The sequence below is a fragment of the Nannospalax galili genome, unplaced genomic scaffold (assembly GCF_000622305.1).
Source record: "Nannospalax galili isolate Female #2095 unplaced genomic scaffold, S.galili_v1.0 scaffold9, whole genome shotgun sequence".
Classification (NCBI taxonomy): domain Eukaryota; kingdom Metazoa; phylum Chordata; class Mammalia; order Rodentia; family Spalacidae; genus Nannospalax; species Nannospalax galili.
The window spans coordinates 7,370,083-7,384,125 of NW_008360332.1; the positions used below are offsets into that span (position 1 = coordinate 7,370,083).

Below are 14,043 nucleotides of genomic sequence, written 5' to 3' on the forward strand. Positions count from 1 at the left end.
ATATGGGAAGAGTTGGAGGGGAGGGAGTGGGCATGGATTTGATCAAAACACCTTATATGCTTATATGCCTGTATGAAATTCTCAATAAACTATTTTTAAAAAATGAAAATAATAAGGCAAAAACAAACAAAACAACAAAAATTAAATCATTTATAGAATTTCAAGAACAATAGTTTATATATTACAACATGGCATTATCTGATTAAAAAGTAGAAAAGCTACTTATTAGCTTTCCATAATTTCTATACTGATGCAGTTAAAATTAGGCATTTCCAGGAGCATCACAAAAAATTATTTTGCTTCCTATTAGTGGGAGTCCGTTAAATGATATGCATACATTTCTAAGACCATAAAACCACTAGAAAAAATTTAATAATCAATTATAACACAATAAAAAGTCCCCAGAAAAACCCATGTACTAGCTTACTTTATTTGTGGGTATTATTATTTTACAAATCCACTTTTCCTTATTTACTTTCCATTAGTTTAAATCCACGAGGGGTGCAGCATCACATGGATTCTGTGTCCAACGGCCTTTGCAGGAAGGTTGCTTTGGAATCTGGTACAGACCATGCCACTGTTTCTATGGGCCCAGGTTACCTTTCCCCAAATTACTCTGGTTTTGTTTGCTTTGCCACCAGGAGTCACTGTGCTGTTTTTTGCTTTATATACATAAACACATCTCTTGCTTAAGTAGAATTCAGTTTTATCTTAAGCATAAACACCTTCGATTTTAAGAAGGTTGGTTCCAAAAGACCGCGCTTATAGCCAGCAAAACTGGCCTTGCACCACAGCCTTCCAGACATATTTGCCTTTTAGAAGTCCTGTTCCTAGCAGAACCCAGGTATCCTATTTGTGGGGATTTTATGACTATTCTTGGTTCTAAACTTTGTCCTGTTATAAATTAAACTATTATGCTCTTAAAAGATTTATAGAACAGCTGTTTTCAAGGAACACATTTACAAAATTTGAAATTAAATTAATAATTAATTAATTAACTTGCGACAAAGTCTTACAACATAGCTCAAGCTAACCTACAGCTTGTTATATATGCCCAGGCTAGCTGTGTGCTTGGGATCCCTCTGCCTCTGACATCCATAAGTGCTAAGCTTACCAGCATGTACCACCAGACTTTAGAAAATTATTTTTGTGATACCTACTCTTGGTCCCAGTTCTCCAAGGGGTCCAGTGGGTCCTTCTTCTCCCTTAAAAATAATCAGAATATATCACGGGATAAAACAAATGTTTAAAACTGAAAACCTTTATTCTTTGTATTTATTTTGAAATATGAAACTTGTTAGGGGATTTAATAAAAAAATAATGTTATAATTTTCCTGTATTTTAGAATCATATTACTCCACATTTAACATTTCTGGTTAATTTTTCTGATAAATTTTTTATTGAATTTCTGCGTATTTCATGCAGAACATCTTAATCATCTTTTTGCCCCCTTCCCCATTGGTACCTCCCATAGCCCTCCACGCCCCCACTGAATTCATGCATTCTGTCATTTGTATTAAGGCCTATTGAATCAAGTTAGTGTCCCCAGACATCCCTCAGTGCAAGTTTATTCACTGAAGTCTAGTCAGTCTATCTAGAGTCCCTCCCTTTAAGAAGATTAGCTCTTCTTCGTCCAGCAGTAATCAGCTGCCAATAGTTCCTTGGCTAAGATTTGGGCCTAGTGCCCATTTCCCCAGCTCTATGCTGGGTTTTTATTTGCTTGAGTTTGCATAGGTCTTGTGCATGCTGACACCATTGCTGTAGGTTCATAAGTGCAAAGTCCCAGGAGCCTGTAGGACTCTACTTCCATATGGTCATGTACCTCCTCCCCGGGTCTTTCAATTAGCCCACATTTACCTCAAGAGGGAATGTAATATTGAATTACTTTTAAATTGAGAGATAGTGTAAGTCAGATAGAGATAATTGGGTGCACAGAAGAGTGATTAGGATATCAGGATTAGGAATCACTGAGACCATTAAAAATAATCTACCTTACTGGGTACACAGGAAATCAATATACATTGGTGTATTTAAAAGTGACTTATACAGAACATGTTTGCTTTAGGCACATTTTGATCATTCATTCATCCTCCCCCTTCTCCTTCTTTTAAAATACATTATTTATTATTTTTATTTTATATGTATGACTGTATTGCCTACATGTATGTAAGTGAACCTGTATTGTGCAATGCCTGGGGAGGTCAGAAGAGGTGTTGGATAAGCTTGTCCTCTGCATGGCAAGCCAGACTAGCAAGCAATAAATAGATGTCATCTTCTCTAGCTTCTCCCCTGGCTTACTTCAAGCTAATTGGACCCTATGACTCTCTGTAGGAAGGAAGAGGCAGAAGGACATAGTCTCCCTTTCCACCCAGTCAGCCTTAACTGTATGAGGGGGAGGGACTATGGATAGACATAGGGGATTCCAGCATGAGAGAGAGAGAGAGAGAGAGAGAGAGAGAGAGAGAGAGAGAGAAGAAGGAAAGGGAAAAGCATATATGCTTAGGGAAGGCAGCCTGGGCTAACCCATGGCCAGCCAAAATGTAGGGAAAAAGAAAGAGCCCAAGGGTGCTCATTCTTTGTAAGTACCCCTCACTGCCATCACATACTCTGTTAGTAAGCCCAATACATATTTGTATTACCTAAACTGTAGTTTGGAGGAATAGTTTCTCTATTTGTCCTAAGGACGGTGGTAGGAGGGGACTGCAGTGGGCCTGGAAGCTAAGGGCGGGTGCCTCCCAGCAGTGATTTTTAATACAAGAGGGCATCAGATCCCATGTAACTGGAGTTATGGACAGTTGTTACTCGCCCTATGGGTGCTGGGACTCAAACCCAGGTCTTCTGCAAGGGTGGCCAGTGCTTTTAACCACTGACTCATCCCTCCAGCCCCACTCTTCCTTCTTTTAAAGTAGAGTCTCTTATTTAAAATAGAGGCCCATGCTGGCCTCAAACTTGTGATTCTCATGTTTCAGCCTCCCAAGTCCTGGGATTGGAGGCATGCACCACTGAACCTGGCACAATATGTGTGTTTTAAGTTTCAATTCTGTTTCAAGCCCTAGAAATATAAAGGTACATGCATCAGATCATGCCTAAATGGGAATTACTGTTAAACAGCTTATTCTTATAGCCCCAATCTCTCACAATCAAATTAGCTATAATTTCACAAAACAAAATCCTGATGAATACTAAAGGCAGAGACTGAAGACGAACATAATAAATGATAAATAACTTCTAGGAGTTATTTTCTAAGAAGGCAGAAAAGTGACAGATATATTTATGAAATATACTAATTTCTTCACCCTTACATAAATAGCTGGTATTACTAGTTAATGTTATCACTCACAACAACATATATAGACCTCCTTAGAGACATATATCTTATTTATTTGATAAACATTTTGCTTAATTCATAAGTCAATTAAAATACAATTTATTAGGTCACAAATATAAAATATTCAGAAATAGTAAATATAAATTCTAGTACATATGAGTTTGATTCTGGGTTCAGATTTTTTAACATTCCATTGGAGACCACCAAAATAAATCACTTAATGGATTCAGAGCTTTGTAAAATGCTTCCAAGTTCTACCCCATAACTGCCAATAAAAATAGCAATTTAAAATCCTTCACAAAAGATTGTCCACACTAAAAAAAGTTTTTCATTAAGCAAAAATTGAAGTCTTGCAATAAGAAGGGAAAATTAAAAACTTGATGACTAAATGTTCTGTTCCTTCATACCTGAGTTCCTTTGAGACCAGGAGGCCCAGGAGGCCCTCTGCTTCCAAGGAGTCCCTGTAAAATCAATGTAAATACAGAAAATAAAAATTATAGATCTATTCACTTTTGTTTATTCTTAATTTTTATTTTTTATATTTTATCTAGTATTTTTATTTTATGTGTATGAGTGTATTGCCTGCATGCGTGTTAGTGTGCCCATGTCATGCAGCGTTCTCAGAGGTCAGAGGAAAGCATCAGATTCCCCTGGAACTGGGGTTATGGGTGGTGGTAGCCACCACACGGGTGCTAGGAATCAAACCCACATCCTCTGCAAGAGCAGTCAGTGCTCTTAACCACTGAGCCATCTCTCCAGCCCCTTGTTTATTTTTTTAATATGTGTATGAATGTTCTGCCTGCATTTATGTAAGTGCACCTATATGCACAATGCCTGTGGAGGCCAGAAGACAGCATTATATCCCCTGGAACTGAAGTTAAAGACAGTTATTAGCTGTCATGTGGGTGCTGGAAACCGAACCTGGGTCCTCTGAATAGCCAGTGCTCTTAACCACCAAACCATCTTTCCAATCCTCTGTTAACATTTTTATAAACTAACATTAATACAGAGGTGGGGAATACTATCAGGTATCACATAGAAAATATATATTTGTTAAGAGACCAGTAGAATCTGGAACGCATGCCAAAATGCAATTATCCTCTGAGTGAAAACTTATTCATAGTAACTATCACAATGATCGTTCCAATTCACATGACCCCATACAACATCTATTCAACATGCATTTTAAATAAGCCTCTTCTAAGAATTATACTTTGCATTATTGCTATTAGTGATTTTGTAATAACTAAAACGTTTTTACATACTTTTAACTCTAGTAAATAACTATGAGAGGTCAAAGAGAAAATCTACCTAGTTGGCTTGCATTTTTAGCTTTGGAATTTGTCAATGGAAAACTGCATGAGAATCTCTGCTAAATCTTGCTTGTTTTTCTTGTTTCTATGTTTTAAACACATACAAGCAATGAAAAATCATTGATTAGTCTAAGTCTGTATCATTGAAAGCTTATTATGCGAATATCCTCATTCAAGAAACTATAACACTTAGGACAGAAACCTAATTTTTTTTCATGGGTTTTCTTATTTTTAAAAGGAAATGACAGTTAGGCAATGGACATGGGTCTGTGATGTTTCTGCCAGTCCAAAACATTAATGATGTTATAGGCAAAATCACTTAATCACTTTCATTTTCCCCAAGGAAACATTTGTTTCCACATTTGACCATGCGGTTTGAAGGGCAGGACTCTAACCCTGACTACAGTGGGGGATGTGCGGGGAGACTGAAGTCAGCCAGCTTGTTCTGCATCCCTAGAGACAGTGATGGGCTTAGCAGTGAGCAAGGGACTGTTCCCCAACCCCAATTCCAAACTTCAGTGAAATTACTGGGAAGACAGGATGGCCAGAAAAGATGACACAAAGAAAAACATAGTGTGGTGTGTGTGTGTGTGTGTGTGTGTGTGTGTGTGTGTGTGTACTGAACAATTTAGTATTGGTAAAATATCCAAGGTACTGGGGCTGGAGAGATGGCTCAGCGGTTAAGAACACTAACTGTTCTTGCAGAAGAACCGGGTTCAAATCCCAGCACCTACATGGCAGCTAACAACTGTTGGTAACTCCAGTTCCAGAGGATCTGACAGCCTCTTCTGTCCTCCGTGGGCATTCATTGCACAACACAGGTGCACTCGCCTACATGTAGGCAATACATGCATACACATAAAATAAAAATAATAAATTAAAAAAATAAATAAATAAAGCCTTTAAGAAACGCACTTACCTACATGCAGGCATAACACTCATATACATAAAATAAAAATAATAAATAAAACATTTTTTTAAATGTCCAAAGTACTATCAAACTCCAGGACTGGCTTCTGCAGAAACAGACAAACAAATCATAAAATTCATATAGAACTGCAAAGGACACCCTCCCAATAGTACGAAATACTGAAAAAGATAAATAAAGCTGGAGGTTTCATGCCTTCGGATCTTATAATGTATTATAACACTGACACTGAAATAACCAAATTGGACAGTACTAGCTTTAAAAAGATGCATATATTCAGATCAATGGAATAGAACAGAAAACCCAGAAATAAACTCCATCAAAAGATCTTTGCAAGGGCTCTACAAAAGAGAAATCTCTTCAGCAGTGTTGAGAAAAACTAGTTACTCACATAGAAAAGAATGAAATTGAATCTGATGTTATATCTTACTCAAAATAAGCTAAAATGGGTTAAAGACTTAAATATGAGATCCAAAACTATGATTTCTATAGAGAAAAACTGCTGATGACAGTGATTTATTGGATATGACACTAAAGCATAAGCAAAAAAAGTACAGACAGACACGTGAGATGATACCACGTTGAAAAGAAATCAGCGTATTGAAAAGGAAACCTACAGTGCGGGGAAAAGGCCTGCAAGGCATACACACATCCGACACAGGGTTGATACCCAAAAGTACACAAGGAACTCCTACAGTTTGACAGAAAAGAACCAGAACAACCTAATTATAAACTGAGCAAATGACTTTGCGTTTTTATTCAAAAGAATTATAAACAAGATTGCAGAGATATGTATAGCTTTATTTATTGATACATTATTTACAATAGCCAAGGGTGTAACTAACACAAGTATCCATTGATAGATTAATGAATACATAAAATATGGCACATACAAAGAATACAATATTTTTATAGCTATAAAGAGAAGGAATTCCTGTAACATGCTCCAAGGTAGATGAACCTTAACGGTATTTATTATGCTAAGTGGAATAAACCAGTCTGAGTGCAACAAATACAGCTTATATGAGGTATCTAGCTCAAGCACTCAAAATCATAGAAATAGTCAGGAAATTGGGGTTACCCTGAGCTGGAACAGTGAACAGTTACTCTTCAGTGGGTATAGAATTTTAATAGTAGACTAATAGAATTTTCATGCAATATGAAAAAGTTCTAGAGACCTGCCTTACAATAACATGCATACATTTTAAATATTACAATACTGTACTGCACACTGAAAAAGCTGTTAAGAAGGTAGATTCCATGTTACCTGGGTTTTACACACACATGCACACACATGCACACACACACACACATGCATGCACACACAATTTTCCATATGCTGGATGCTTGAGACATGGCTCAGCATTTAAGAATGTGTACTGCTCCATCAGAGATTCTGAGTTCAATTTCCAGCACTCACGATTCAATGACCTCCATCTTCCATCCCACATATACACATAATTAAACATAATAAAATCTTTAAAAACACTTCATAGACTTGTTGGTACTTACACACCTCAGTTCTATATCTAGTGATTTACAATCTGCTTCCTATTTCCTTTTTCAGTATGATGGATTTTGTTTTCTGTCCTCTGTGCTGTTCATATTGTAGTTTCTGTTATCCCTTGGCTCCACTTAGCCAAATTCAATCAATTTACTGAAATCCCAGTTTCTCTACAAGTCTCTCAGAAACATGGTCACATGACTTCTCCCTTCTTTAAACCCTTAACTACTCACTTATCATGTATTGCCTAGTTATCATGTTTTGACTTTTTACATGTGGAAGATTTGTGTTTCTAGAAGATTATAAATTCCTAGTACACAGACAGACCATGTTTTATCTTGTTTTCTAGTTACTACTTAGCACAGTACAAACAGTAACTCAGAAAAAGTTGTGCCATTATACAAACTCAATAAATATTTCTCAGTTGATTAAACACTGCCTAGGAAACAAAATGGTTAATATAAGAAAACTGTATATAAAATTGTGATTTAGTAGATAACTCTAGATGCTCAGGGCTGAGTGCAGGTGATCTTGGAGAATGGTCTGGAGTTGCATCTTTGGCTTACCTCTGTACAGATAAATATGTGGGACTGGTGTAAGCCAAGGCAAGAACTATTTCCCTATATCATGCAACAGTCTCACAAATAGTAGGCTTTCTTTGAAAACTTATCAGGGCTGTTATATAAGACACAGTTACAGCTGGTTTAAGCATTCCTAATTCCATAGCCAAAGGAGCATCACAAGCCATTAGAGAATCAAGTATAGGATTCCTCTGTTTACTGGAGAACAGAGTATTTATTGGGTCCTCTTACTTTCTGCAGCAAGCAGCAGCGGATGTGGTTTTGCTAATGTTATGGAATTCTTGAAAGCAGATTGCCAAATTGGGAGGCTCTCAAGAAGGCTTACTGAAGAATGTTTGTATCTATATACAAATTTACATGCACACAGAGCTCCACAATCAGTAGAACCACAATTAACACAAGTTTTCAACCACAGTTTGAGGTTTTTAGTCCACTGGCAGAAATGAACAAAAAATAAAAGGCTTCTTTAGAGCTCTGCCAAATTGCTATGGAAAGAATCCCCCCTTTTGAACGCGGGGTAACCATTTATTTCAAACACAGTGTGTATGATTTTCTTGGTGACCATGTTACACAGCCTCAGTAGAGCTTCAACCATTCACATCATTCCCACCTCACAAATAAGACATGTATATGAAAGCAGAGGAAGTTTTAAGATGCTTCTCTGATAGAATGTAGACAGCTAAAGGGAAACATCATCAGTATGTTTGCCTTTGTTCTTTCTGTTTCCAGGAAAAAAAATACTTCAAGGCCAACGGGAACAACCAAGAATACAAGCAAAAAACATCAGATCTCTCATCCTTTGAAACATAAAATAATATTCTCCCTTTAATATTTTCTGGTTCTTTTGATAAAACCATTTTTTTCTAAAATAATTTTTTAAAATTCATATATATATATAAAGTAAATTGGATTCACAATGTTGGTGTTAATGAATCTATACATTCATATCTATTCAATAAATAGATAAAATTCTCTAAAAGTGGCCATTACTCACTGGAAATTCAACCACTGGTATTTATTAAGTATCTAGCTTTCAGGATTTTTGGCCTCACTTTAAAAAAAATTGTGTGCTTGTATGTGTATGTGTGTTTATACATTGTGTATATATGCATGGGTGTGTGTTTGCCAAGGTGTGCATGCGGAAGTCAGAAGAAAACTTGTGGGAGTATGTTCTGTCATTTCACCATGTGGGTGTAGGTGGGTGACTGAACTGAGGTTTTGAGACTTGGTAGCAAGTACCTTTATTTGCTAAGCCTTCTGGAAGGTCCAACAACCCACTTTTAACATTTAAGTTGTAAGACTAAATGAACTATGAGAAGGAAGTTCTTCATACCACCACTGAGATCTTATGAAAGACGTCAGGTGTCTTTCTTTAGTTCTTTTCCTCCTAACCAAATAAATGAAACAGAATCTCCAAACGGAAGGCATATGCTTCTCCACCTAGCATAATCCACATACCCAATGTCAATGATTACTCTCCTCAAGTGTTTCCTAATTTCCCAAGACAGAACCTGTGGCTCAAATTTTGAGGTGTTCACAGCATATTATCAACTCTCTTACACAGCACTTCTTACAGTGTGTGATGGTTTCTTTTTATTTCTCTCACTAAACTAGAAATCCATTCACAAGAGGCATCATAACTGAGTAATGGTTATGATCTCACATTTAGTATTTGGTCTAATCCATAGAAGCAACTCAGGACAAGCTAAATGAATGAATTACTGAATGAATGAATGAATGAATGAGTAAATAAATATGCTCAGGTATCAAGTTCAAGCAAAGGCTAAAGTAGACAGGAAACATCTTAGCGCCACTCTCTATACTATCTGTCTCTACTTCCTATTTTGACATTTTATTTTGGTTTGCTGCTATTATTTTTGTGTGTCAAATGGGTTCCCCAAATAAGGATCTTGTCTTCCTCATCACTAAAAGTTCTCCTGAGTTTCCTCTTTAAATTTATCCACCCTCAATGATATCAGAAGCCCACATGAAAATCTCAGTTTTACATTTTTTCATCTTTTATCATTTCCATGCATTTTTTTTCTGGTCATTGTGACATATTTACAATCAAAGGCCTTATAGTCTAATAGAGAAGCATCTAAGCGGGAGAAGAGCAGGTTTAACACATGCTGAGAAGTATAACACAGGGAAGGAAGGAATATTCCAGTGAGGTTTGAGGAGCATGGAAAATGTGATATGTGACACATAGATATTGGCTAGAGGATGAAGGCACAGGAAGGAAGTCTGTATCTGTGTTAAAAAAAAAACAGTATAAAAGAAGCTGAGCAATTTGAACAAGTTGGTAATCTATACAGTTTAGCAGAGGCAATTCTGTTAAAGAGTGATTTGGAATGTAGGGCATGGTGGTGCACACCTTTAATCCCAGCACTTGCACAGCAGAGTCAGGGGGGTCTCAGAGATGGAAGTCAGTCTGGTCTACATAGTGAGTTTCAGGCCAGCTGGGGCTACAGGGAGACCCTGTCTCAAAAGGACAAAAAGAAGTGACAATGAAAGCAAGCATATGCTGTAGTTATGGATAGAAGGTTAGATTGTGTTAAAAGAAGTGTGAGTCTTCACCTCGAAGCAAAAGAGATCACTGAAGAATTAAACGCAAGAGTTATACGCTGAGACCTGCACTCTGCACAGACTTTTGATTTAGCATCTTGACTGTAGGTTTGAAGAAATGCCAGGCTGGAAGCAGGAATCTAACTGGAAGTCTAGTGCTCCAATCCTGGATAAAATGAAGGGGGCCTAAACTACACTGGCAGTGAAAACAGTTTCAAAGGAAAGGGGAAATTCTGAGTCAAGCAAGAAATCGAAATAAAGGCTATAATTGATGACACGAGGTTGTTCAGGAGTCAGGAGGAGAACTGATGCAAAACATGTGTGGGACATGAACAGGCTAGGCCATAGAAAGGAAGTGAGAAAGATCATTTCATATAGGGATGTTTATGGGTGGCAGGTAGGGCTGCCAGACAAAATACAGGATGATATTTGAATTTCAGATCAACAGTGAATAACATTTAGCCTGAATACTTTCCAAATATTGCACCTCCATTCCCTCATAAGTTCCCTTTTCCTGAGTGTCATACATCCCACTTGTTTGTTTCATAAATTCCTACTCACTCATCATGTCAGCTCAAGTGCTACCTTTCCTGCAAAGCCAATGTTCCCATATCCCTGTGTATAATAATCATTATGATTATTAAAAAGGTTTCCATGCTTATATACATGTACATTTCTTGGGTGTGTATATGTATAGGCATGGTATATGTGTGTATGCACATACACATATGGATATGTGTTCATGTGTGTGCATGTGGAGGCCAGAGGTCAATGTCCAGTATCTTCCTCAACCATTTTCTACCTTATTTTTTGAGACAGGGTCTTTCACTGAACTTGGAGCTTGGTGGTTGGATCAACTGACTAGAAAACTGGCCTCAGGGATCTCCTCTCTACCACACCCAACTTTTTACATGGGAACTGGAGGGGGGATCCTGACCATCCATTATCATGCTTGTGAAGCAAGCACTTTACCAGTGAGTCATCTCTTTACCCCCAGGTGGCACATTTCTTAAAAAGAGAGATTAGAACTTTCCATTTAGGATCTGGTACAATGACTCCTACTTGGGAGATACTCAACAAATATTTGCTAAATGAATAAGTGTGTTATTTCAGATCTTTATTATTTCTTGCCTAGACTAAAAAATGAGTGAAGGTGCCTGTGTAGGCCAGAGGTATTTGATTCCCCCTAGTGCTGGAGTTACAACTGGTTGTGAGACACCTGATACAGGTGTCGGGAATCACACTTGGGTCCTCTGCAAGAACAGTACAGGCTTTAACTGAGTCATCTCTCCAGCCCCTGACTAGATTTTTTTGTGGCTCATCTTCCTGTCATCAATTTTGTCCCTGTTTAAGCTCTCTTTTATATTGACTTGTGGGCTAACTTTTAAAGATACAAACTACCTACTACACTTTGTTGCTTAAATATCTTTGATTACTTCCTGATACCTGTAGGGTAAAGTAAAAACTATTGAGCCTGGTGATGAGTGTTTTCTACAATGTGGTCCCCTGGCTAAGTGGTGAAGAGCTCAGTCTTGGCAATCAAATCTATGCTAAAATCTTGGCTGTGCCACTCCATAGCTATGTGACTTTGAGTTAGTATCCTTTTATAACTTTGAATATATTTACTTACTGCATGTATATAGGTGTTTCTTGAGGGAATGACTTTTACAATATGGGCATACTCTGAACAAATGACTCTTACTTAACCTTATAACCAAAAAGTTAACTTGTTTATAATGTAAAAAGGTCTACATGGTCTTGAGTTCCTCTTGTAATCTAAAGCATATAGCTTTGACCCCTCATGACCCCTCTTTGTCCTGGACCCAAAGTAATGTATGAATGTTTGTGGATGTTTCAAGAAAGCACTGCAAACAGCAAAGATATTCATTGAAACAACAAACATATGAAAACTATTATCCCATGTGTATTATAAACAATAGATGGGATTAAATTGATAAAATCTGTTTATAGTTGTGTGCATGTGTGCTATTCTAAATTAGTCACAGGGGACAAAATCCTCTGATAGGGGTCCAATTTTACTTCCCCATATCCTGCTGTATATACTCTTTCAATAAAAGAACAAATGAGCCCTTGTTGAGTAACACAGTTCAGAGAAAAATCTGAAGGAAAAGGTTCTTGACAATTCAGGCTGAAAGGGATGTTAAGAGTCAGGCTGTTTTGTTTGTTTGTTTGTTTTTATTAAGAAAAGAAATGTTTTTATTAGCAAAAGAAATGCTGCAGTTTCTGTGTGTATAAGTGTGTGGGTCTTCATGTCTCATACTATGGAAGTCAGAAGACAACTTGCAAGAGTTGCACAGTAAAGGCAATAAAAAGGCTTAGGTTATTACAGGTATTCTGTGCTACATCAAGCTCTCTCTCTCTCTCTCTCTCTCTCTCTCTCTCTCTCTCTCTCTCGCTCTCTCTTTCTTATTTATGTCTGGATCTCTGGAACTCACTTGATCTCACAGACCCCCCCCTGCCTCTGCCTCCTGAGTGCTGGGATTAAAGGTGTGTGCCACCATGCCCAGCTTACTTCAAGCTTTCTTTTGTTCTAATCAGTGGATAAGTGGGTATTTTTCCTTTATTAATTGGATCTTTGTGAATTTCAACATACTACAATATATTTTGACTATATATATCAAGTCCCACATAAGCTCAAGTCAGATAAAACCCCAGCCATAGACCTGGGGATGTGGGTAAGAAACCCCAACCCTACTTGAGGAGCTATTGGCAATTGTCGGCTGCTGGGAGGAGGACAGCCAGCCTCTTGGATGAGACTCTTGGCAGGTTAATCAATGAATATTTTAACAGTGTGAAGGAGTTTTATTGGTCAGAAAATTTTCATCCATTTATTGATTTTTAAGAGTTTTGTTATTTTTTATTTCCAAAACATTTTTGGATTGATTTATATGATTAGTGTATTGGTTACTTTTCTGTTGCTATGATAGAAACAGCATGGACAAGGGAACTTATAAAAGGAAGAGCTTATTTGAGCTTATGATTCCAGAAGAATTAGAATCCATCATGGCAGGGAGGCATGGTGGCAGAGGTGACTGCAGTAAGAGCAGAAGCTAAGCTCTCACATCTTCAAGCAGACACAGGAAGCAGAGAGCAACTAGAGATCTGGAAAGGCCTAAAAACTCTCTAAGCCCACCCCCAGTGACACACTTCCTCCAACATGACCACACCTTCTAAGACCTCCCAAAACAGAGCCACCAACTGTGGACAAAATGTCCAAATACTGGGAGCTTATGGGGGACATTCTCATACAAACCACCACAATTACTAAATACTATCACACTAATAACTATAACAAACCAAGAAAACAATTTTCAATTGTCTGGATTTCAAACAAAAAATTTACTAATTATTAATCATTCTGATATCAATAAGACACTTTTTCCATTTACTAAGAGATCAAATTAGGAGATGAAGAGATGGCTCAGAGGTTAAAAGCACTGGGTGTTCTTATAGAGGACCCAAATTCAGTTCCAGCACCCACATGGCATTTATCAGCCATCTGTAACTCTAGCTGCAGTGGATCCAGCACCCTCTCTGGCTTTGCATTCATGTGGTACACTTACACACATGCAGGGAAAGTACTCATACATACAAAATAAAAATAAACAAATAAAAATTTAAAAGGAACTGAAATTATAAAACAATAGAGATCCACATTCAGTCTGCTTTCTGTTTGTTTTTTACCTTTGGTCCTTCAGGGCCATTTTGCCCAGGAATCCCAATATCTCCTGGAAAACCCTAGGAAATATAAAAACATAGAGTGTTTATTCCACAGTAAATTACTTTCAACCTATTATATATAT

At 37.5% G+C, this 14,043-nt stretch overlaps 1 protein-coding gene and 1 pseudogene across 2 annotated transcripts in view; both read right to left on the reverse strand.

Moving 5' to 3' along the window:
• The window catches only part of Col24a1 (collagen type XXIV alpha 1 chain), a 354,563-nt gene that overhangs the window by 210,278 nt on the left and 130,242 nt on the right, over positions 1–14,043 (reverse strand). For both annotated transcript variants that reach the window (XM_029560281.1, XM_029560280.1), the window contains exons 20-22: positions 13,925–13,978; positions 3,736–3,789; positions 1,161–1,205 (exon numbers count right to left, since the gene is read on the reverse strand). In XM_029560281.1, coding sequence (XP_029416141.1) covers positions 1,161–1,205; positions 3,736–3,789; positions 13,925–13,978 — 153 coding nt within the window. The remainder of the gene's footprint in view (positions 1–1,160; positions 1,206–3,735; positions 3,790–13,924; positions 13,979–14,043) is intronic.
• On the reverse strand, positions 487–806 carry LOC108490339 (annotated as a pseudogene).